Source organism: Neolamprologus brichardi, chromosome 6 (assembly GCF_056152115.1).
Source record: "Neolamprologus brichardi isolate AB-2024 chromosome 6, ASM5615211v1, whole genome shotgun sequence".
In the NCBI taxonomy this organism is placed as follows: Eukaryota; Metazoa; Chordata; class Actinopteri; order Cichliformes; family Cichlidae; genus Neolamprologus; species Neolamprologus brichardi.
In genome coordinates this window covers 20,148,179-20,172,981 of record NC_142109.1, presented here as the reverse complement: position 1 = coordinate 20,172,981, position 24,803 = coordinate 20,148,179, and the positions used below count along the sequence as shown (strand labels likewise).

General features: G+C 40.4%; 2 protein-coding genes across 6 annotated transcripts in view; one reads left to right on the top strand and one right to left on the bottom strand.

The window, feature by feature from the left end:
• Positions 1–528: 528 nt before the first annotated feature.
• Positions 529–19,003, bottom strand: ecpas (Ecm29 proteasome adaptor and scaffold). Of its 2 annotated transcripts, none has more exons than XM_006787330.3 (49): positions 18,904–19,003; positions 18,054–18,184; positions 17,686–17,802; positions 16,073–16,191; positions 15,796–15,945; positions 15,501–15,678; positions 13,487–13,626; positions 13,182–13,260; positions 12,951–13,070; positions 12,702–12,787; positions 12,529–12,604; positions 12,379–12,428; positions 12,213–12,279; positions 11,941–12,063; positions 11,722–11,825; positions 11,411–11,534; positions 11,237–11,317; positions 10,885–11,101; positions 10,502–10,593; positions 10,190–10,324; positions 9,916–10,087; positions 9,523–9,695; positions 9,235–9,336; positions 8,843–8,966; positions 8,377–8,522; positions 8,085–8,139; positions 7,867–7,981; positions 7,101–7,169; positions 6,820–6,937; positions 6,571–6,738; positions 6,356–6,435; positions 6,097–6,202; positions 5,915–5,962; positions 5,697–5,815; positions 5,114–5,264; positions 4,965–5,030; positions 4,766–4,855; positions 4,546–4,612; positions 4,363–4,454; positions 4,207–4,273; positions 3,884–4,081; positions 3,459–3,670; positions 3,333–3,376; positions 3,056–3,248; positions 2,793–2,949; positions 2,388–2,493; positions 2,213–2,301; positions 2,056–2,127; positions 529–1,368 (listed from the first exon to the last, which is right to left on the bottom strand). In XM_006787330.3, the coding sequence occupies exons 1-49, from the start codon at positions 18,923–18,925 to the stop codon at positions 1,229–1,231; spliced, it is 5,550 nt and encodes a 1,849-aa protein (XP_006787393.2). In that variant the 5' UTR covers positions 18,926–19,003; the 3' UTR covers positions 529–1,228. The 2 variants fall into 2 exon arrangements, with proteins under 2 accessions (XP_006787393.2, XP_035762126.2); XM_035906233.2 differs by lacking the exon at positions 18,904–19,003 and adding an exon at positions 18,662–18,707.
• Positions 19,004–20,604: 1,601 nt separating this feature from the next.
• The window catches only part of kdm4c (lysine (K)-specific demethylase 4C), a 31,369-nt gene continuing 27,170 nt past the window's right edge, over positions 20,605–24,803 (top strand). For all 4 annotated transcript variants that reach the window (XM_006787326.3, XM_006787327.3, XM_006787325.3 and 1 more), the window contains exons 1-4: positions 20,605–20,747; positions 22,352–22,518; positions 22,766–22,941; positions 23,711–23,825. In XM_006787326.3, the coding sequence (XP_006787389.2) occupies positions 22,375–22,518; positions 22,766–22,941; positions 23,711–23,825 (435 nt within the window). In that variant the 5' untranslated portion in view covers positions 20,605–20,747; positions 22,352–22,374. The remainder of the gene's footprint in view (positions 20,748–22,351; positions 22,519–22,765; positions 22,942–23,710; positions 23,826–24,803) is intronic.

Below are 24,803 nucleotides of genomic sequence, written 5' to 3'. Positions count from 1 at the left end.
TTCAATTTGTTACTCAACCATATTGAGTAATATGTGATATAAAAGGGCACAGAGAAAACTGTACGACACACTTTAATCCTTTTTCAATACAAAACTCTACGACAGGGGACGGGAACTCCAGGCTTCAAGGGGCAGTGACCTGCACGTGTTATCACCCTGGGTCAACACAACTGAATCAAATGATTAGTTCATTACCAGGCCTCTTCAGGACATGTTAAGGGGCAAATTTAGCCATTTAAATAAGCTGTTTTGGATCAAGGTCACATTTACAACCAGCAGGACACTGACCCTTGAGACCTGGAGTTCCCCCACCCCTGCCCTAGACATTAGTGACACCATAGCAGGCTGATATCAGCATAAATTAAAAAAAAAAAAAGCAAATCGTAAGGTGTTTTGCCTTACGAGGAGTTACACTCATTGAGTGCATTTGTTCCTAGTGCCTTCCACTGAGGCTGAAAGTGCTTAAACATGTGGTTTTAATACAGAGCATATTTGGAATTAAGTGAAAATAAAAGTAATTGGTGCAAATTATTAAGGGGATTGTATTTATTCAGGGACAAATTCAAACAACTATAGCATCTCTTTGAAGTTGACAGCAGGTTTTTGTTTTTAAAAGACTTCACAAAATAGCCTTACATCTTGCTCATTCATCAGGCAAATACAACCTTTTTATTTTTTTTAAGATCCCAAGAGTTCTCCAAGTAGCCCCCGTCCTTTCACCACTAAGCAGTGATGGTGTTCACAACCCCTGAAAAGCCCCCCCCCCCGTCAACTAAGGTGCGCAACCTTCTGTAGTTTCCAATGTTAAGCAAACCCACGACAGCAGTAAAGCTCCCAAAATTGGGGCTACAGGAATACAGTGTCCACAAACCTAACACACTGGTTTATATATCATTTATCGTCAGCTTACTGTCCATTTAAACAAATAAATCTCAACAAGTTACGATAACAGCCTCGCCCTTCAACATGTCACTGAGTGCAGATGTAGAGCAAGGTTTGTTAGTCTCTTCAAGCTTTGCCAGCCATAAACATGAAACAGTCTGCATAAACAGGTGGGAGTCTCTTGGGCAAGCCAGCATCGCAGCTCATGGGAATTATTATTACTATAGAGTGGGATATTTGTGAATCTCAGAGTATCAAAGAGGTCGGGGAAGTGTGCTAATGTATGGTCACTGATGAAGAAGGAAAAAAAGAGACGCCGATGCTGTATGTTCTTGCCGCTGTGCGCTCAAGGTTGGCTTTGGATGTGTCTGCGCAGCTCCTGGGCCTTATCCCGCAAATCAGGTCTGCTGTCGGACTGCAGCGTCGACAGGGAGCGCTGCAGCTGCTCCCGGCTCTTCACAGACACACAATCCCACTGTTCACTCTCTGTTCATATCAGAGAAAGCACAAAGATATCATCAGTCAATCGATCAAATCTTTATTTCAACATATGAGTAAAATGTAATCACACATTAAAAAAATCAAAACATGAAATCACTCAAACACGCATATGTACACACGATCTATAATTCTTTAACTACAGCAATCCAAAAGCGTTCCTTTTTATAATATGTAATTATATAGAATTATCAATTTTTAATGTATAATACAACCACATCAATTTTTAATACTCTACTTCATCCATATAGTGCTTTATAAGACTACACATGCTCCTCATTGCTGTCTATACTTTTTTTTTTTTTAGACTTAGCTCTTCCCTCACCACAGTCTTTCTTTTGTTTAAATTTAGTGACTATTTGTTCATATCAAAGAACATTTGAACTTATTCTTTTCTGTTATGGTTCCCTCTGAAAGCTGCTGTAAACTCTGACCTGAACAAAACATGTTCATATAATCTGCAAATAATACAAGTTTCAGTGTGTTTGAGGCTTTACAAATGTCATTTATGCATAATATGTGGAACAAGTCTGAACCTTAATTCAGAGCAAACCTCACTACTGTAAAACTTTATGATCAAATGTAGATGCTAGAAAAAGAATAACGCTACATCGCCCAAGAATAAAACTGAAAAACAAAATACATGCTTGTATATAAGCAGGAATCGATATTTACCTCCAGTTCTCTTGACGATCAGATCCACGACTGACAGGGCCTCGGTCCTCACAGAGGAGTAACTCTTGTTTTCTGGATAGAAAAGCAGCACAGCTGGGCATGGAACGCATGCGTATAAACTATAAAACAAAGTACCAGGAAGTAGTGAAGGGCTTACCTAAAGGATATGTGAGAGCAGCACAGGTCTCTGTGAGAATCTCTGACAATGAATTCAAGTCTTCATTACCCTTTTCTAGCAGCAGTAACCTGCAACGAAAAACAACTCAATACCTTTTAATCATTTTTTTTTCTTCACAGCCAGTAGAACACCTTCTCTCTGTTTCGCTGCTTACCCCTGGAAGTATGCCTTCATAGACTGAAGAACAGCCAGCTGCACTTTCCAGGTGCTCAGCTTAAGCTTCTCGCACATCAGATTGCACACCTCTGCCTGGAAACGTGCTACACACACACACACAAACAGTTGAGAACATTACTTGATGATCTGTCAAACAGCTCAAACACATTTCTTGCCCATTCTGTGGTAAGAAATTTGTGGAAGTTCTGCCAGATAACTTAAAAATCCAAGATACATGTAGTGGCTTAAAATACGTCTAAAAAGTAGACAAAGGGAAAGAATGGTGTCAATTAAAGGACACCATTTTTGAGCTGGTCCTACATTCCCATTTCTTTAAATGCCATATACAATATGTCAAAACAAATTTGGGGTTCAGTTTTGTCTCTTGAGAGAATAAACTTACTTTGAGTCTCGGGCTTTCTTGGCCAACTTTTTCCAAGAGTCTCAAAAGCACAAATAATAGCTTCGGTCTGCAGCTCTTTCTCCTTCACATCTTTATCATCATCGTCGTCATCATCTTCCAGTGATCTTGGGGATCCAACACCACTCTCTGGACTGCTCTGTTGTAAAATTATTAAGAAAGGTTGAGTTCATTAAAAGACTTTTTCAAAATATGGCATCAATATTTTAATATTCATATTCAAGAGGCAGTAGGGAGGTTTCAACCTTCTTGATTAGAGGGAAAAGGATCTCTGCCATGTCGGCGAAACGGTCCTCCTGGCTGCTGTGGAGCACGTCCCCAGCACAGCGCAGAGAAGCAATTTTGTACACGAGACTCTCCTTACGACATTCCTTCAGCACAACCTCCAACACCTCAGAGATGGTGGGCTGGCCGCTGCAAGGCTTCTGTAGCTCCGTGCTGAAAAGGAAGAAGTGTGACAAGAAATGTTGTGATGTACTTGGAAGAAAACATACAAAGAAAAGGCTGTGAGAGACTTTTTACCTGCATTTGGACACTACAGATCCAATGGCTTTCAAAAGCTCCTCCTGGAACAAAAAGAAATAGTTTAAAATAGAAAAATAAAATGAACACTTTTTTGTTTTCTTCAGGTATATTACATATCATTACCTTGCCAGCCCACGTGCGCCCAGATAGACCCTGCATTAAAGCTGTCAGCACCAAGCCAAGGTGTGGCGCCACCAGTGAGCCTGTCTGTTCCTTGGCAACAGTTGCCATGGCAGCTGCACCCTGAGCCTTCATCTTCCAGGACTGGGACTGCAGCGCTTTCTGTGTGATGGCAATCAGCTCGGTCATGTACAGTCTGATGCCTCCAAAGCTTCCTGATTAGAAAAAAGTTTAAAGAAGTGGAAACAGAATTAAATCTTTATGTCATCACAAATATACAGTACATCTGAAGCTGAAAGGATTAGTTGGTAAAACAGAAACCTTGTAAAACAGGAAGATTTGCTTTGTTTCCTTTATATGTTCAGTGTATTGCAGCAGATTAATCAGTAATGCATAATTTTCATTAATGCTGTCTGGATTTTCCTCACCTGGAACGTTCTCCTGCCACACCTCAGACCACAGCGTGGCATCATGGCTCTCTCCTTTGTCCTCATCGGGACCCGGTGCCTGATGCATGCCCAGGAAAGCCAGTGGCAGGGCCACTCCCGCGTGCCCTTTCAGCACATCTGGGCTGTAGTGGCTGATTGCATGTACTATCAGTGCACAGGATGACTTGTACACATTCTCTGGGAGAAAGAAAACACAAAGAGCAGAGTCTGAAAGCTAGCACTGAATTTAGTAAACCAACTTCTTGTGTTTTTCAAATATAGAGCAGCTGGGAGAAATATAGGCATATTTTACACTTTCTCACCTTCTTTCTCCAAGTACCAGGTGTTGAGTTTCAGCAGTAGTTTTTCTACACTGCTGTCTTTTGCTGTCTGATGGGAGAAAACAGATGTCCTTATGACTTTAACAAATCATTATTTCTAAATTATCAACAAGATTACTTATCACAATTGCTGCTCACCCTGACCAGGTGTCCCAAAGCAAAGGCATAAGCTTTCTGTACTACAGTGCTTCTGTCATGGATGCCATTCAGCAGGGAGCTCATAAGTTTACCTGAGGAAACAAAAACAGTTATCACGGTTATTGCCACACTTCCATCATCCAATACACAAACTAGATGAACAGATTCAAACTTGTGCTGCACCTGAGTGTGGGGTCAGATCCTGTGGACACTGCACTGTGAGGGAAACAATTACACTAGCACAGCCACCCTGTGAGGAGAGACAAAGAGTAGCAGGTAAACTTGGAACACCTTGGTAGAAAAAAAAAAAAGAGAAAGGAAAGAGCCACTGTGTGGAAAAAAGGCAAATGTAAGAAAGACTGGTATGATGATGCAAAGAAAGCTAAATAACTGTTTTTTTTACCTTGGTGCCCAAGCCTACTCCACTCTTAAGCAGCTCACAGAGTCTGGGAACCAGTTCTCCCAGAACAGCAACATCCAGGTGCTGCAGACACTGAATACAAAGACAGGAATATATATGTCACATGCTTTTGTAACACTTTAAATAAGGCGCCTTTTTGTGACACATCTACTTAATTAATTAGTAAGTTGTTTTTTTTTACCATGTTAACAGTCTCCATCATTGGAGAGGATTTGGCAGCACTTAGTCTGGCAGCATCCATGGCACTCTAGAAGTAGAGTAATAATAACTCATGACAACTTTTAATAAACTTATAGACTTCAATTTTGTGAAGGTGAGTGCTGAGGTTACCTTTTCCTGCTCTGTGGCTCGGAGACTCAGGTAGTTGAGGACCTGAGGCTCCAGAGTGCTGAGGGACTCCAATAGAGCTGGGATTAACCGGGAAGCATGGGGCCTTAGTCTGGCACCGGCAGTCTTACTGATCTTCACCAGGGTCTGGATACTGATTTGGAAAAAAAGAGATTGTTGAGAGAACAGAACACACAATTATACAGCAAAAAATTACGACCTGGTAACGTGATGACCGAATGATGAATTAAAGTTAGCATCGTGCCATGTTGGAAAAGCGGAAAGGTAAATTTCCCGTTGCTGAGTCAACTGCAAATACTTACTAAGAAATTACACATTACTTAACATAATTTTTGCAGGATCATATATTGGTATACAGCAAGCTGCTAAATTTCTGGTTTAATTATGCTTGAAAAACAAAAAACTAACCAAGACAAAAAAAACACCCAAACCAATTTTGCTGTTAATCTCTTACTACTAAAATATTTTACTAGAATTAAAACTAGAATTAAAGCACAAGTTTACATTAAAAGCAACGACTGTCACAGAAGAAAAACCAAACCAAAGTTATAGAAGAAGATATTACCTGAGTGAGCGAACCTCTGCGACATTGCTAACAATGCCTTTTTCCAGTAGGGTGGGTAAAATCACCGCCACAGTTCTCTGGGCTCCAGAGCCTGTAGACTCACACATACGGGTGCACACCTGGAGAGACAAAAAGTCTGCATTAGAAAAGGTACTCAGACAAGCACACATGTACACACAAACACATACACAGGCCAAAGTTGTGGGAAACAGCTTTACCTTACTGAGTGTTTTCAGTGTTAGGTCTGCAGCCTTCCTCACAGACTCCTAAACAGAAAAAAAAGTACTTTGTAATAATGTACATTTTATTTTTTTTGTTATGCATCAGAACAGTGAACAAATTAAAACCTTTGCACCACATCAATGAAAGAAACACTGATGTCTAATCACTTCCTTCCTACCTTGATGTCATCAAGGACTCTAAACAGGGTCTCCCATATTTCTGCCAGGTGATCAATAAGGTCATCAGCCTGACGGCCTCGAATCAGGTCATTTAAGGCCAGGCAGCTGAAAGAAAAATTCACATAAGCGTTTAGCCTTTAAATCTTATTCTAAACAAACTGCAAACATTATTAACAAAGCATCCATTCTAATGCAAGTTAACAAAGTCAAAAGCCAAGGCTGATGATCTTATTTTTTTTAATATAAGTGTACATGCACCTGGACTCTCGCACTCTCCAGGCGTTGTTGGTCAAATTAGAAATCACATCCTGAAGGATCTCTTTGAGATACTTATCCACCTGTAATAAATCAGAACAAGCAAGCAGGCACATGTAACTAAACAACTATGTCTACAACCATTTTTTTCTAAAGACAAATAATGTTTTGTAGTTTGTTTTTTTAATGGATGCAAATGTACAACAATCAGCTCTTACCAGGGTCTTATCAGTGACCAAAGCATCCCAGATGCTTGTCATGGCCTGGCGAATGCTAAGGTTGGGATCAAACTGGTAGCGGTACAGACGAGGAATTATCTGAGGCAGGAATGGAGCCAGCTGTTCCCCGGCTTTAGCTGCGATCATGTGGAAACCAAAAGCTGCTCCCTGAAAGGAGGATAGGCATGATCAGGTTGGAAGGGGCATGGATGTCACGGATGTAAAAACTGGTGAATACAAACATGATACCTTGCGAGAGTTCCACATGGCATGATGATTGGCTAGGTTCATAAATTTGTACACAAGATCTGGTTGGTTCAGGTCGCTGGCCAATGAACACAGCTCCTTGTATGTGGACAAACCGTGACTGCCAGAAACCATGAATATAGATTATGTACAGAAGTAGGCCAAGAAGGGTGAATGTGTAAACTGAGCACAAAGATTAAATACATTTTAAAAAGCCTGAATATATTTATTACACTTTCACTGAAATAGGAGCTAAAAAGGCAAAAAGAGGTGATATGCCTTACCCATCAGGTGTTTTCCCCAAACCTTCTCCTTGGAACACCTCTGTATCCCCTGAGACTGCATGTTTTACTCTGTTTACAAAAAAAAATAAAAAATTTAACAATTAGCCCAATGCAAGACACAATTGTGAGCTTGTTACAATCTTCGTCCTTGTTCAGTTTAACACTGGTTTCAATCACAGTTTCAAGTTTCCCTGACAAACCACTGGAGACCAACAAACCTGCCTGGATAGATATATTATATCGATATATTGCTTTTGTTCTATTTTTAAAAGCGCAAAATTTGACAGCAGCTCAATGCATGTGTTCATCCTGCCCATGGTGCACATTAACTAATCCTTAGTCCTCCCACAGTGCTTAATGGACCATTTAAATTATTTATTTTTAGACTTCTTTTTTAAACATTTTGTGAATCCACTGCTTTATGATCCAAGTCGAGTCAGTCAGCTCTGTGAAACAGATACATTCAGAGGTCTTAACCCAGGAAACTGAGCAGCATCTTTGTGAGTCCATAATATTCCATTCCCATTTCTTCTCATTTTTTATTCTGTACACAAACTTATCAACACTTGCAGTAAAAAAAATAAAAAAATAATAACTGTATCTTTAGACCATTTTAGCTTTCAGCTGGGTATGTGGAGGACCTCATTCAACATGCACCACGGTCTAACAGTTTGTTTCAAAATAATAAACCTGTTTCTAGATTTTCCCTCCTTCGTGCACAAGCTTGAAGCTGTTGAATGTGTACTCAACCCAACCATCCACTCACCTTTTACCAGTCATGAGCGTTTCAACAAGAGTGGACACCAGTTCCTGCTGGTCACCCTCTCCCCCCATCTCATAGACCAGACCAAGGCCTTTAGATGCCACATCCTGACTCAACTCTGAATGAAAGAGGAAGAGTGAAGCGTGAGGAAGTGCACAGGCACAAAGCTAGCAAGTAATGAGCTGATCAAATAGTTCACTTAGACTTGAGTCTGATCTTACCGTCAGGGTCTGAGAGAACAGAGATAAAGGCACCCTGAATCTCTTTCAAATGTGACTGTAAGAGTAAAAGAAGAGAAACAAAATTACAGGTATTTGACATATGTGCATAAAGAAATTTGCACACTAAAGACTTTGGCACATGAATATTTTTCCCAGAAAGGTACAATTTCACATTTCAAACAAAATTTATATTGTGAATAAAATATGAGCTCACAAGATCTGCAAATCATTGCATTCTATTTTTAATTTACATTTCACCCCGAATCTCAATTTTGGGGTTAAAAATACACACCGTAATCTCCTTGTGCTGGTTGAGCTTCTTGACAAGGGAAAGCAGCCAGATGCAGGCTGCCTGCCGGACGTGGGGGTTCTGGCTGGTTATATACTTGGTCAGGATGGCGTTAAGGACCCAGGGAACCACATCATTGTTCTTTACATCTGTCAGCAGAAAGGAAAAAGTGGAAATTAAAACTTTTGTGGATAAAACATTCAGCTTTTAGATAAAAATGGACTGTTACAGGTGAGTATATGCTCAGAAAATTCAAAATAATGTTCAGACAGAAAAGATAACCATGGATTTCATTAGGACAACTGCTGGTATAAAGCTGAATATGGTCATGCAGAGTGGACAGTAGGCGTGCCACTATACTGGAGAACCAAATCAAAGTAGTGTGAACTTCAGAAATGGCAAAATTCATTAACAGATAAAAAAATGTTAAAAGCACAGTACAAGCTGGGACTACATTTTAGAAACGTACTCTGTGGTGGAGTGTAATGGTCCTCGGTGCAGGTCCATGGATCTCTAGCAGCTCCAGAACTGGTCCCTACTGCACCACTTGTTATGGCCTCTCCTACTGTGAATTGTAGCTCCACTTGCTTGGCCTTGGAAAGATTGAGAATATAAAAAGAAAAAAATGTGAGTACTGCTGCCAGCAACGAGTTGTTAAGCCGAGTGACAGCTCAAGTAGAAATGTTTAGAGACAATGCCAGCATATCTGTGCAAAAATAACCACCTCAATACAGCCCGATTCATTACCCTGACCTCAAAAAGTAAAATGTTAAAAAACAAACAAACCTTAAGCTACCAATTACACCTGTTCATTTGAACCTAGTCTTTTAAAAATGTACTATCCATCAGTATGTTTCATACCTCTACAGAGTCCATAAGTCCCTGCAGCAGCTTCTTCTGATGAGGGAAATCTTCATCTCCCACTGGCAGATAACCCAAGGTCATGATGGCTCGTTCCTTCATCTGGAACGAATACACAAAAAAGACACAAACATGATGATCAAGATAAAAAAGTAGACAAGAAAATCTAAGGACCCGACATCATTAATTTATACAGTGCAAATAAACCACTGATATAATTTGTGCCAGTAACGATCACTGGAAAGTGCCTCTCAGTAGCCATTTTTTTTTATTAGATTTCTAGAATACCTTTGTACTCTCCTTGCCAGAGGGAATGCGGGCCAGCAGGTTTTCTACAACAGAGAGTTTAGTCAAGCCCTCTCCCTCTGCAGGGATCAGCAGGGGGCCATTACGCCCAATTTCCCCCAGAGCTGTACAGGCTGCTATAGCCAGCATTGCACTGCTGTTGTCCAGGAAGGAACCTTGACGAACATGAACAAAAATGGGTCAAACAGCATACACAGAAGCAAATCATTATTTATGATATAAACTTTAACACTGCCAACTAAAAACTAAGGAATTAAAAAAAAATACTGTATAATCATTACAGTCTAGGCAAAATAAAATGTAGCATCAGTTTTTGGTACTCCAACAGTTACCAGATCAGTAAATGAATAAAGCTGATGTGAAATAATTACATACCAATTGTCTTTGTTGCCATGGCAGCAAGTTCATCATCTTCCTGGGAAGAGATGTTCATTGGCTGCCCCATGTTTTCTGTCGAATCAATGGATGTGGCAGGTTTTTTCCTGCTCATGTTCCTTCCGACCATATAGCCAAGAGCCAAGATGGCACCATGCTGAGTTTCAGGGCTCTGTGATTTGACAAAGCAAGTAAACATTAATGCAAGGTAAATTTTCACAGCTATAAAATAAATGAAGCTACAAACGGCTGTGTAGCAACAAAGTGACATTACGTGGTTGTCTTTGGTGATTTTGACGAGGTTCTGCACGGCCTTCTGCAACTCGTTGCCAGTCATAGTCGAAACCACAACAGCATACAGCTGGGCTGCCAGCTCCCTCATGTCCTCCTTGTTTGTGTTCATCAGACTCTGGGGGGAAAAAAACATCTGCTATTACAGCGATGAGATCTGTAAAATGTGCACTAGGCTGACGGTTTTACAATATCACAACACAGCTGAGCATCTGGATTATCTGGTATCTGTCTCATTTGTGAAATAGTAAATACTAATATTGGCACTAACATCCCACATGTTTATGATACTCACTTTAATCCAGTCGATTTTATCAGCAAATCTGGGAGCCAGTTTCTCCGGGCACACAGACACAACCTCCAATAAACAGTACATGACAGGGATTCCTGTTAAGAGATTATTACATTAAGTACAATTTCCTGACAAACATAAATACCTGGAAATGCACATGGATTCTTAAAGGAACACTTCTTCTAGCAGAACTTATTTACATGAAGCACAAATTGAATTTTGCAGTCTTTTATCAAAGAGACAGTCTTCTTGAACAGAAGATACTTGCAATTTTTAAGAGTCAAGAGATTTTTTTTGTTACTTAAATATTCACTGCACTGCCACAGAGCAAAAAAAAATATGTTCCAAAAACTGCTTGATTGTTTAATAACTAAGTGCTTCCTCACCTCCTACAGCAGAGAGCAGCTGCTGCAGAAGATCCATGTAGACATGTACAGGATTTGCTTCAGAGCCCTTTGACCCTGAGGGCTGAGAGTCAGAAAACAGCAGCGTGTGGACATAGCGGCCAATGGCAGGGGCATCATCCTGCATGTCTGACAAGCGTGTGGACATGGGCATGGCTCCAGCACTGTGGGCTAAACACATCCTCAGGTAGAGCATGATCTGGGACAACAGGAAACAGAAATGAGACGGATTAGAAGACAAGCATCTAGCACAGGTATAAGAGGTAGAAGAGTATAAGATGGGCCAGTGTCACGATTAATAGATGCCGTGAGGTCATAACAAATTCATATTTACCTCACCAAATGCAGAGGGGTTGAAAGGAATTGTGGAAGTTCCCACAATGTACTTAGCTGGAGTCTTGATTCGCTGAGCGGCCTAATAAAGACAAAAGTGCAGAGATTTAAGATTTAAAATGTCTTAGTAAAAACACCATCATGAGAAACTTGGAGAATATGCTCAGAGCCTCACTTTCTCCTGGACATAAGCCACCATATCAGGAAAGGAGGGCATAGGTTTTGGTCCCTCCTTCTCTGAGCTCTTGGTATGGAAAGACCTCAGCACCCTCTGGGCCTCCCCAGACACCTCTTCTCTTCTACAACACAGAAAATAAGACACTTCAAGCTTTTCTGCAGGTAAGTACACCTAGGACACATTTTAGTTTAAGCTCAAAGCTTCTTCTTTGTACTATCAAAAATGTCATGACCCAGTAAAATGTTTACTGTGTGTTCTTGTCATTTATTTACCACCACACGAACAATTGCTGTGTTTTTCAAACTTACGGGTCTCCAGCAGCCAGCAGCAGTAGGTATCTTGATGGCACATGATCAGGAGCAAAGACCGTGCTGGCAAACTTCATGGCCACCTGGCGAACCTGTACCTCCGGCTGTTACAAAACAAAACAAAAAACAACAAAGAACTATATGAGTGTTTGATTTGCCTCATTTCTACTTATTAAACCCACCAATATTAAAGTTTATTCTATCAGTTCTGCCTCTCACCTTTCCAATATATGCAGCCACCAGGGCCTCCATTAGGTTGAGCAGTGCTCCTTGGAGGTTAGCATAAGCTCCAACCATCATAGACAAAGCCTCCTGAATAGCTAGACGGACATCAGCTTCTTCCTGAAGAGGAATTTTAGAAATTTCAATACCAGATGCACAAGAATAGAGTTTTAAGGCAATAATTTTATATCGACTGTGAGTGCCAATATCTTGTAATGCATTAGTTGCTTGGTACTCAGTTTTCACTGCAAGCAATGTCTTTCCCCTACCTTACACATGGACTCAAAGAACTGCTGCACAAGTGCAATGTCCTTTGTGAAGAGCTGAGGCATACGACTAGAACAGAGGACCGAGATATTTTGTATTACATCATTTGAAATACAATGCAAAACTGGAAATGTTCAAATAAAAAAATAGTTCACTATTTCCTTATACCTTGACAGCTTTCCAACAGCAGAGTAAGCAACACATAGCAACTTAGGATCCTGCAAAGACAAGTGTTTCCCAGTAAGTATATTTCAAATGAAAGTGCGCAAACCTGTATGAACTTCACATTATTTATGTCTCATGCCATTTGCACTTTACCTCCTTGTATTCATTGATGAGCTTGGTAAGACCATTAAGCAACATTAGCCCTAAAGGCTTATTAGTGTCAGGGCATCTAATAAAAAAATCAGAGAGATAGAATCAGTTTTTAATTTCTTAAAACACAGTGATGAAGACAGATGTATCTGTAGGAAGACGAAGAAAAGACTTACACCATGCAGATATGATGCACAAACTGTAGGGTGAGAGACAGCAGTTTGTTGTTCGTGTTGGCCCCAAACAGACCGTCATAAACAACCTACAGAGGACAGAAAGCAAACTAGTGAGAAAAACTGGAAAGTTTACTGTTTTGCATGGCAGTACCTGAAAAATACCCATATATCAGAGTTATCTGGATACACTAAAACAAATTTCACACCGAATAAAAAGGAAAACATGGCCAGAAGCATCACAGATCATACCTGGATATTAGCTGGAAAGCACTCTGCAGCCAGACGTGAGCGTAGAAGATGCGGCAGGATCTTCAGCTTAACTCTTGTGCTTACTGGCTCATGTTTCAGCTCTTGCTTCATGCCGCCCCCCTACAGTATACATATAAAGGGATTTTACATTTCTACATGTCAAGAAAATACTTGTGTTCACAGGTTATGTTAAAAAAAGAAAGTTTAAATGTTGAGTTTGAGTTGACAAACCTTTGTTTTAAGAGGGACATCCCCCAGATACACTTTGAACATCTTGTTGATAATTAGAGGATTGTTCCAGTCGATGATGCTGAAACATTACAAAACAAGTGAATTACTAATGATAGGAATGACAGTTTGACAGTTTATTCAGCTCCTCAGAAATACTTGAAAAAGTCAGACTTTTTAAAAATTATTTTTACAAAATCTAGGAAACTGTTAAGTTGTATAAACTACCGGACAAAAGGAGCACTTAAAAGTGGAGGACTTGGTGATGCAAAAATAAACACAGACATAAATCAAGTTTCATGGCCTACCTTTGTTTGCTCTTCAGCTCCAGATCAGCTGCAGTGGCCACACTGTGTCTGGTGTCACTTGACGCCACCACCAGGTGGACCACCGTCTCCACTTCTGGGACTTGCTTTGCCTCAATGAACTTCACTATACCCAGTTTACACTGTTGGAACCAAGTACACAACAAGGAACTATTTAGTCATAGTAAACATGTCACATGGTGCTTCACAGTCCACATTTATATTAAAAAATAGACATTACAGAAGAAATTGCTCTGAAGAAATTATACCAAACAGTCAAATTAGGGATGAAGGTGGAAAATTTATAGACATAACTGATTCTAAACTCAATGTTTAGAAGCTATTCAAAGATTTGCCTTATAAAAAAACCCTCCATATCAGTGTTTCCCGCAGATTTGAATATTTTTGTGTCGATAACCTGTATGTATCCACAAGCAGAGGCACAAGCACTGCATGTGTATAGCAATAATCATCTCCAGTTACTCTTTACGCCTGCAGATGGACTTCAAATGCACAGTGCTGAACTGCAGCTGGTCGTTTTTGTCATTCTCTGCATCATCTGTGATCTCAGTATAGTTATCCACCTGCTGCATGTTTTGATGAACATGAAACTCAGTTACAATGAAACCCAGTTTGCATCGGCTCTCCAGAGGAGAACAGGGATTGTCTTTGTTAACTGCAGTGCACAATGGTATAGTTGGGCACTATTCCAATGAATGACAGTGAATGATATTCAGGATTGTCATTAAAGTCACCTGACTAGCAAAAGACTGGGATGGCCTAGATTAGTTGGTAAACAACTGAACTTTCAAAACATTGGCAAGGGGGATCAAATCTACCAAATCAACAGGGCATTGAGCCATCCACACAGACAGACAAAAACAATACAGGTGCAACGATACACAAAATTCACGGTTCAGTTGGATACTTTGGTGTCACGGTTCGATATTTTTTCGATACAAAAAAATGTTCATGCCTTTTTAATTTGTCATTTATTAAAATTATAAATATATATTTTAACTCAAAAGTACAGTTTTTAAATTTAATGTTGCTGAAACAAAATTATAAATCTGATCGAAAAATCACTCATCTTTGGAAAAGAGAGTTTATTACAGAGAAATGGCTCTTTCCTAAATAAAAGCTATACTATACACTTCTTCTGGGGTATATTCTCAGCAACATATTAAACATATCAGGTCCCCATAAGGAGAATCATGTGCTAACGGCTGTCTAAATGACTTGGGTAAAGTTTGTAGCATGCGTGCTTGTTGTTTTTGTCTGCTTCCACTTGTCTTTGCACTAGGATGATGTCGGCGTAAATGTGCTGTCATGTTCGTTGTGTTAATCTCGTTAAAATGACATTAACGCCATAACGCGGCAAATCTCCGTTAACGAGTTACCGCGGATCGCCCCGTGCGTGGGGCTGGACGGCGTCAACACATTAACGAGCTAACTGCGCTAACGCACTAGTTCCCACAAATTGAGCATTGCGTGGCACATCTGACATACTGTTTTACTTTTGTTTTCATGTGAAGCTTACCATCAGGGTCATGCGTCACATGAAAACCAAGATAGTTCCAAACGCCAGATCTGAATGAGGGTGGGGGAGGTTCAATTTCAGGTAGCGTTGAGGCAGTTGCCATGTTGCAAGCTTAACTTCTGTCTTGCTAGGTTGCGCTGCACTCAGTGGATCTGCACTCGACAGTGCAGCCTAGGCAGAGTAGTTGAACGCAGATCCACTGAGTGCTCAACACAGACAGCATCGTCAGAAGAAAAGTTGATAAAATAAATAAAAAATGTTGTATTGTTCGATACATATGCGTACCGAACCGAAAGCACAGTATCGAACAGTTCAATATCTATACGAGTATCGTTGCACCCCTAAAAAACAAGTCACCAAACATACTCGGATGGGCATAAATATACTTGGCCGGCCTGCCCAAACACTGAGCATATTGCCTTTCAAACAGATAAACATATAAAGCCAGTACTCATCCTCCCAGTTCAGTTTGTATACCTGCTCCAGCTGTTCAGCATTCCACTGGGCTTCTCCAATCACCCTCTTGGCAGCATAAACACTCATCCCCGGAGGAGGCTGCGGGAGACCCTGACTACTCGCAGCCACTGTCCCATCTCCAGAAGTACCCTGGGAGGAGGAGGGAGCGGGGCGAGTTGGAGATTCATTCAGCACAAACCTAGGAGGAGAAGGACACTACAGGTCAACAATTTATGGTAAAAATACTTCGCACAAGCAATTAATTTCACCAGAGGTAGGTCTGAAACCCTTATTCGCTTATGAATCGTCAACTCACCCATAAGGCATCAGTAAAACATCTAACATGAACTCCAACAGCAGGTGCATTGTCTTTGGCCGCTCAGTTAGGTTAAACAGAGAAGCACTCTTGGAGGTGTCAGCAGGATACTTTATGTGGTAAAGAGTAGGGATCAGCAGGTGCATCAGACTAAGAGAGAACATAGAGTATAGACAAGTCATTTTAAATTAAGAATAATAAACTGATATCTCAAGATTGCTTAACACACATGTCACACAACCATATCCAAAATGGGTGTTTGGATGCATCCCCTTACCTGTCCTGCTGTGGCTGTGGTTTTCCTTCCATGGCAGTGATGAGGGTCGGGGCTAGCTCACACTGTTTTACCACCTCCAGACGAGGGTAGCCCATTTTAATGTAGATGATGGTGAAATTCTGCGTATAAATGTGACCATCAAAACTCTGCTCTCAATAATAGGCCAATTTTTAAAAACACAAGTCAATCTAGGACAGGGGTCGGCAACCTGCGGCTCCAGAGCCGCATGCGGCTCTTTAGTCCTTATACTGCGGCTCCGCGTGGTTTGGGAAAATAAATTAATATTTAGCTGAAGTGTATTTTATTTATGTTAGTTCTTTTTAACTTGTAGTTCTAAATTGGAAGATTATTGTGATATTGAAATATAAAAATAAAATTATATTCTATTATTTTTTCATCGCTCAAAATAAGAGTCACACTCGCGGAAGCCGGTATACCCGCCGAAACGCCGTGCATTTATCGAGACTTTCAACCCCAGGTAAGCCAATTATGGATCTTCAGATCCACATTATGTCAGCAGCTATTCTCCACCGTGAACTATGTTAAAGACAAACACCGCTCACGCCTGACAGATGACAGCTTACAGTCCTGCGTAAACTGACTTCGTACAGCCCCGATTAGCAGACGCTGTGCGCAGAGGTTCAGGAGCAGTAGTCCCATTGTAAACATATCACGGCAGACCGACGATGTTTGCATGAACACGCTTTTCAGCATCTCTTTATTGACCACTTTTCACACAGGGTTGCTGTACGCATGCAGCCGGCTGTAGCTTTTCACCTCACAGCCTGACATACACCACCAACAACACAACAGCACAGATAGCGCAGACGTAAAGGCAGCGAGGCATGATTGCGGGTGCGGCTCAGTTGCATCCGCCTCCCCTGCAGCGGCGCTGCAGACCACGCCCCGCCGCACGCATTAACCTGGTAAAATACATATTTAGGCAGAATTTTGCAAATATCTATTTTTAATTTTTCAGCAGCACAGTGCTTTTTTACCAATTATTTTTTAAAAGTCAGGTCAAGGCTCCAACAGCCCAAAGGCAATATAAGGGTGGCGGCTGACAACAGTTTTTGTTTGCTACATGGATCATTTTAGTTCAGGTTGGTGTCTTTCCTTTTGTTATATTTCTTTAAGAGTTCAAAATGTGTTAATTACATAAATAAAATGTAATTTTCTCTGTAGCACTTCATGGATTTCATAAGTAACACACCTTAGTTGTTCACACAAAGCATAAAGGTAAAAAACAATATATACAGTGTTATCTTCATTTTAGATGTCAAAAAGTATTTGCGGCTCCCAGTGTTTTCTTTTGCGTGGAAACCGAGTCCAAATGACTCTTTGGGTGTAAAAGGTTGCAGACCCCTGATCTAGGATCACTAACTAGATTTAAAAAAAACACATAAACGTCAATTCAATCATGTGTATTAAATTGTGTTTTTAAAAAACAACAACAACAACAAAGGGACAAAAACACTGATCTGATTAAATCCCATGTGGTAACTGTGTGATACCTTACCAACGATGTTCATTGGCCCACAAGGCAATCACGCCCACAAGGCAAACACGACATCCTCCACTATATGGCAAACATCCTAATATGAGATTCTTACCGTAACAAAAGAGGCAGCTGCAGGGTCTTGGTACTGCACAAGCAAAGTTTCTACTGGAAGTTGAATCTTAGGTCGGCTTTTTATCCTCTTATTCAGGTGGACCAACAACTCCATTACCTAGCAGAGAATACGCAGTTTCCACATTTTATTATGTAGTTAAATAAGACAGATGCATAAACAAAGTGAAAGGGATTTAAGCTCCTTGATGAACCTTTGCATCTAGAGAACTGAGTCTATATCTCTGCTATACCCTCAAATAATTTTTTTCTGGGCTGAACTTTGAACAACTGCAATTTATAAACACATCTCCCTTGTAATGCAGTCATTATAATCTCTTAAGTAACAGAGACAGGCTACACCCTTCTTACTTTCTTCCGCACCCCCTCTTGAACGCTGGAGAGCTTGAGGAGAACAGGGGGTAGGAACTTGGAGATAATGTCCTGCAGCTGTTCATCTGTCTCTGCATGGCCCAGGCGAAGGAACACGCGTTCCAGTTGATCTGCCAAAAACACATAACCCTTGTTAACTCATTTTCCGGGCGGTATTTGTCACACGCTAATTATTGGCCCCATCATGGCTAATTTCGCAATATCTTTCTATTCAAGTATCTCACTCAGTAGTAACGTATCTGCAACACAAAGACTACGACCTTCAGTTTAACATAGAGCAACATGCATGTTTAAAACGGTCTCACGGGCATGTTGCTGCAGTTCTGCTGATAAGTTCGTCCTGTCAGCTGCTGTGCTGGTGCGACCATCACCCAGCCCTGCCTTCCTTCTCCTGGCATGGCTCACCAAGCACCCAGCTAGCTACAACAACTGACAAGACTATTCACGCATTTGATCGTTTCTGTATTATTCAACTAGCTTTTCACTTAAGGCCACATCCTGCAGGTCAAATCCCCAATACCCCGAATATCCTAGCAGTTACTGCGCACTTTCAAAGTTTCATAAATGGATATATATTAATAGCCTACGTGATAGTTTCTTTTTGACCATGACTGGGCAAACGGCCTCCTGACGATAGCATTCTGGTTAGCTTAGTAGCTAGCTATCGCACCTACCCCTGGTTTTTAACTAAAAGAAGCTTTAGCGTTACACCAAAAAACACCCCAACTGTCAGGGCGGATCAGGCATTTTCCTGGATACGTTTTTAGAAACCACGAGTGCGACATTTGACAAAATATATGAATCGCCAATAACCCAAAAAGAAACTTACTGAGTTCATCCTGGGCAGCCATGTTTGCAGAAAGTCAATCAGCGACCCCCCCAGTTTAGAGAGTGTTACTGCATCCACCGTCGCCACTCCTAAGCTACTGCTTCATCACCCCAGAAACCAAAAAGTATTAAATGACACAAGAAATCACAAGGAAGTTTTGTACATTTAAATTGTGCAGCACAGAGCCTACATGCTCTTATTCTACAGGCTCTCACGACAAATACAACTAGATAGATTAGATAGATAGATAGTATTAGCATTAATAATTAATTGATTAGATTCATAATGCATATGGGGACAGGTAGTACTTCAATCTTCTTCCCTTCTTCTGCTCCTCCCATCAGCTGCTCATTTGACTCCATATCGCCCTATCACTGGCATCCTTTTCTGTCACACCAACCGTCTGCATGTCCCCTTCATTACATTCATGAATCTTCTCTGTGGTCTTCCTTTTTTCCTCCTACCTGGCACCTTGTTATTCGGCATCCTTTGTCAAATATATTGCTCCTCTGCACATGTCCTCTCTGACTTTGTCTCCAAACTGCTCAACTTGAGTTGTCCTTCTGATCTACTCACTTCCATTGAAATTCTTAACCTCTTTAGCTCCACCCATCTCTTTTTTTGTCAGCACCATCATCTCCAAACCATACATCATAGCATGTCTCACATTCCCATTTATTCTTGCTGCTATTGTTCTTTCACAACTCACCCCTGACACAAATACACTCTCTCTTGTACACTATCCATGGTTTTGGCTGGTTGATCCCGGGTATTTAAACTGGAGTCCACGGAGACTCCATGGAGATATGCCTGACCTCATCAGTCAACCTATCCATTGCCACTACAAACCACTACAACCCAGAAGAAGCTTGTAGAACCTTATTCCCGATTTAATCCCAGCCCCACCATGAACCTATCTGTCACTGCTACTGCTCTTGTTTTCTTCATCCATCAGCGCCTCAAAGTACTCCTTCCATCGTCCTAGCACACTCATTAGCAGCTCTGTCCTTAATCACGCTAACCAGCTGCACATCCTTTCCAGGTCAAAATCTTTGCCAGTCAACCTGTACAAGTTCTCTATTCTTTAGTGTCCAGCCTTGCATACAACTCACTAGAAGCTGTGTCCTTTGCTTTTGTTCCAGTACTGCTGCCCCCTTTTTCTTTGTCATCCTCTTCCTTCAAATGCATTCTTGTACCTTTTCCTTCCACCACCAAAGTCTCATTGTCTACTCTCCTCAGTCCAGGGGATACACGAAATAACCTTTTTGTACAAATTACTAATTCCGTACTAATTCTGGAGCATTAAATCCCAACCTAACAAACCTCTCACAACCAGGCAACCCAAACGTTATTTTCATCAGATGCCTAAAAGAGCCTCGGCTAAGTTAAGCTACTATTAAAAAATCCTTTGGGATTTAACTTAAGCTTAATTGTTTTAGCCCTTGATATTACAAATTGCACTCCAGGTTGTTGTTTTTTTTTGTTTTGTTTTTTTACTGTATTTATAGCTTTAAAAACAAAAATAACTTTCACCTCTGGGCCTCAAGGTGCAGCTATAGAAATGACAAAAATATTAGACCAGCACTTTTTGACTTTTTAGCGCTGGGGATGCACGTGCACTTACTACCTACGTTTCTTGCTGCGTTCCAGTTGACGGGCTCGCCTCCCGATCCGCAGATCTCACAGCGCCTGGATAGGTTACTGCACCACGGCCGTGCCTGTGGAGGCGGTGTGGGACACCGCCGTTCTGCACTGCACGAATCAGCAGCAGCTGTCATGTGAATCAGCTGTACGAACAAGGAAGGGGATAAACAACAACACGATCCGAGTCTTTCTAAATCAAGGTAAAACAAAACAAAATAAAACCCTGTACACTTTAATGCGGACATGATGTGAAATACCGGCGATAATTGTGCAGAGAAAGCTAGCTTTGCGCCAGTTTGTGTGAAAGCAGGGTGCATTTCGTGACTCCTGTGCAGAATTAGCCGAGCTATCAACAGCTAAGTGTTAGCACTGCCACAAACATAAGTTGGCACGCTCTCATGCCACTGGACTTCTCGCGGTGTATGTTTTGGCTTTGTTTGTTGGTCTGTTGCTAAACTTGCATAACAAACAACAGTAGAGAAGTGCTAGATGAAATGTTCTGCACTACATAAAGTGGCGAAGGAGGTAGCTACAGGCCTGTGTGCAGCCTTCTTGTGAGGGGCATTTAAATCCCATTGACTCGAGCAGTAAGAAGTTAGCTAACGCGATAGGTGGCTTAACCTAACACTTAGTAATGCTTTGCCCTCTCTGTTAGCACCAAATACTGTTGAGCCGCAATGCCCCACGAACACACATTAAATCAAAGCCGGTAAAGCCGGTGGGTATCATTTAAATATAAGCGAGCTAGTCAGACGAGCTAGCAAGCTGCGCTGTTTGTTCAGCCATTATTTGGCATCCTAACAAAACGTAGGCTAGTTGGCTAGTTAGCTTGTTGGCAGACAACAAAGATCAGCAAAGCCAGAAGCGTTCATGCAGTGTTATTAATACGTAAGTACAATTCTGCTGTGATTTAATGGAGATATTTATTTATTTATCCCAATATATATATATTATGCCAGACGGAGGTTGTGCAGGGTTTTAAAACGATTGTTTTAACACCCTGACAAAGAGTAAGGATGTAAACATTGTGCTTAAACATTTTTTTAACTCCCCTCCCAGAAAACTTGTTCCAGCCTGTGATTGTCTATTACATAATTAGGTTGCATGCCACTAATCGGGTCGCATGTAATGTAGATTGCAGTAAAGTAGCCTTATAAAGCAATATAAGGCCAAGCAAACACAACAGCTTCACCCGTTGATCCTTTGTCTGGATACACAGGAACCTCAGAGTTGGGAGTGGGATGGGTGGAAGGGACAAAAATCTGAAAAGGGTTGTTGGCATGAGCAAAAGGATCAATAGATCACATCCACAGTTGTCGAATCTCTATCTCCATCTAGTGGCGAACCTGTCAGTTACACGCAACTCAGTTACCCTGCTAATGAGCACAAGATCTTCTAGAAATGCGATTTGTATTTTTTGCAATCTTCAGAAAAACTAAAGAATTTCTAACATTATAACTATAGTGAAGCTGTTTGAAATTATATATCATTGTGATGAGTGTTGAAAAAGTGAAATGGGAGGTGAACAATTGTTAAATGGCATTTTGCATTGTATTTTGCATTTGTAACAAGACTTGGTGCTGGGGGTGCACCAAGTCTTGTTACATCTGTCCCCTTGTTGCATCACTCTTAAAATTCACTCTAAATAACTAACTAATACCCTGCATTTTCACTAACCATAGACAGTATAGGGGTAAAGTATTTTGACGGATACAGATACTTTTTATGTGAATTTTAAAATTCATACAAAATTCACACTAATGTTGGAACATCATCAATATTTTCTGTTTTTCTTTCTCCTCAGGTTTTACCTGGTAAGGTGGCAGGATGGCGGGAGCAGAGGTGCATACCGCTGCAAACCCCACCTGCAAGATTATGACCTTCAGGCCCACTATGGAAGAGTTCAAGGACTTCAACAAGTATCTGGTTTATATGGAGTCTCAGGGTGCACATCGGGCAGGCCTGGCTAAGGTAAGTAGTGAGTTGAATCAGACCTTGGACAGTTATTTATTTTTTTTAAACTTATCATATTGTTACCTTATCTTAGTGAGCAGGTTTACATTTTATACATAGTTTGAACTGAAGATGGATTTAGTCAATCAAAAGAAGGAAAGGAAGAATGATGTATAGTGTGACATGTAAATGCACAAGGAACGGACTTTTTCTTTTGAATAAATTTCCTACATCGTTGTTTTTGATTCCTCTGTTTATCCTTCAGGTAATTCCTCCTAAAGGCTGGAAGCCCCGTCGCACCTATGATGACATAGATGATTTGGTCATCGATGCTCCAATTCAGCAGATGGTGGCTGGCCAATCAGGGCTCTTCATTCAATACAACATCCAGAAAAAACCTCTGACGGTGCAGGAGTTCAGACGATTGGCCAACAGTGACATGTGAGTTTTAACTAGCTGGTTTACATGTTTCGTTAACTCTAATAATCAGGAGGAAGAGTTCTTAATTTCACACAAATCTTTCATTTTGATGTTGTCACAGCCAAAACCCAATTTCTTCAGAGTTTATGAGTATTTACAAACCTTTGTAAAAGGCCTGTAAGGTTTTGTCTTATACTAATAAAGAGAAATTGACCACAAGCTGGCAAAACAGTATTAAACATGACCATTAACAAAATAGAATAAGGGAGAATAGCTAAAATATGATAGAACAGAATGAAATGAAATGAATGAAAGCTTAATAAGGTTCAAATTACATAAAAAGGAGGTCAAGTAAACAGAAAGAGCAGTAAATAAACATGAATCAAACAAAGAAGCTCAATATGTAAAAAATTACGCACATACCATAGAAAGCAATGTGAAAAGCTTAATATACAAAAAGCCATAAATAAAAAGCAAAAATACAAAATAAAGTGAATTTTTAAAAAAGGTAAATGTTTAAATTAAAGACTATGTAAAAACTGAATAGAGAAGTAAGCATGATGTAAAGAAGCTCAAAATCAGTAAAGTAAAATAAAAATAGGATACTAAATCTAGCAAAAAAAACACAAGCATAGCAAATATTATTAAAACAAAGTTAAGAGTAGAAATGAGTTGCTTTGGTGTTGGTGTCAGTAGCTCTGATTCTGCATCTCCGGTTTAGACCACAGCAAAGTACTTGTACAAGGATCGCTGTCTAATGTCAAATGAAATTTCTTTCTTTTTCTCACAGGTACTGTACGCCTCGCTACCTGAATTATGAAGACCTTGAGAGGAAGTATTGGAAGAACCTCACTTTTGTTTCACCCATATATGGTGCTGATGTCAGTGGCAGCCTCTACGATGAGGTAGATGGATCTTTCTTCTCTCTGTTTTTGCTTCTTTCTTTTTTTTTAAATGCACGCTGATGCTAAAGCCAACCTTTCTAGTTTAGCTTTCTCTTATTACATTCCCTGCTGAGTTTTTACAATTCGTTTTATCATAAGCAAAATAATAGCAAAATTAAATTGACTGGCGATCAGGTTCATGGCCTGTTCCTTCGTTATTTCATGACGAATGAAGCAGATAATATTGGAACTTGATGAGTGTGGAACATGTATTTAGTGACTTGTGAAACAAGTGGCAAAGTCTACCTTCATGAATGGAAATGCAGAGAGTTACAACAAGGTGCAAATCACTGGTTAAACTCAAAAACAAGAAGTCTGGATTCAACTTTGACAGAAAAAATCTTAAATAGCCAGAACAGTCCTGGAAAAATCATTTGGACACATGAAACGAAAATGAACTTTTACCACAATGATGGATAGAGAAGAGTATTGAGAAAGGAAGAAACAGATTTAGGCAAATACTGCAAAGCTGATTAGACAGCACTTCACAGTCCACGTGGATAATGACAAAGCATACTGCAAAAGCAATGGAAAGAAATGGGACATCATTCAATGCCCAAGAAAGTCAATTAACCCCAGCACAATAGAGCAGCTTTTCACTTATTAAATACACAACTGAATGCAGAAATACCCATAAACAGGTAGTAAAGGCTCAGCAGAGCACCTCAGTGGAGGAAGCGCAGTATTTGGTGACGTCTGTCAGATCGACATTTCGGGCAATGATTGACTCCAAAGGATTTTTGGCGAAGTGTTAAAACCAATCCTTATATTTAATAATGGTTCCGGTTTTTTCACCGATTAGTTCTGAGCCTTTAAAAATGAGGGACTATGTATACAAATAGCTGCAATTCCTAGTTTGGTAATGCAAATAGTTTTGTTAAATAAAAGCTGAAAGTCTGCACTTTGATCATATCTCGATTGCTCGATTTAAAATCCACT

Bases quoted from the DNA above. Each gene is read 5' to 3' on its own strand.
- ecpas (XM_006787330.3), bottom strand. From the start codon at position 18,925: ATGGCTGCCCAGGATGAACTCA. The intron at 11,102-11,236 runs GTAAATATGAAT...CTGTTGTCCCAG, and splicing joins ACCCCTCTGCATTTGGTGAG to ATCATGCTCTACCTGAGGAT. The intron at 10,594-10,884 runs GTGAGGAAGCAC...ATCTCTTAACAG, and splicing joins GCTGCTCTCTGCTGTAGGAG to GAATCCCTGTCATGTACTGT.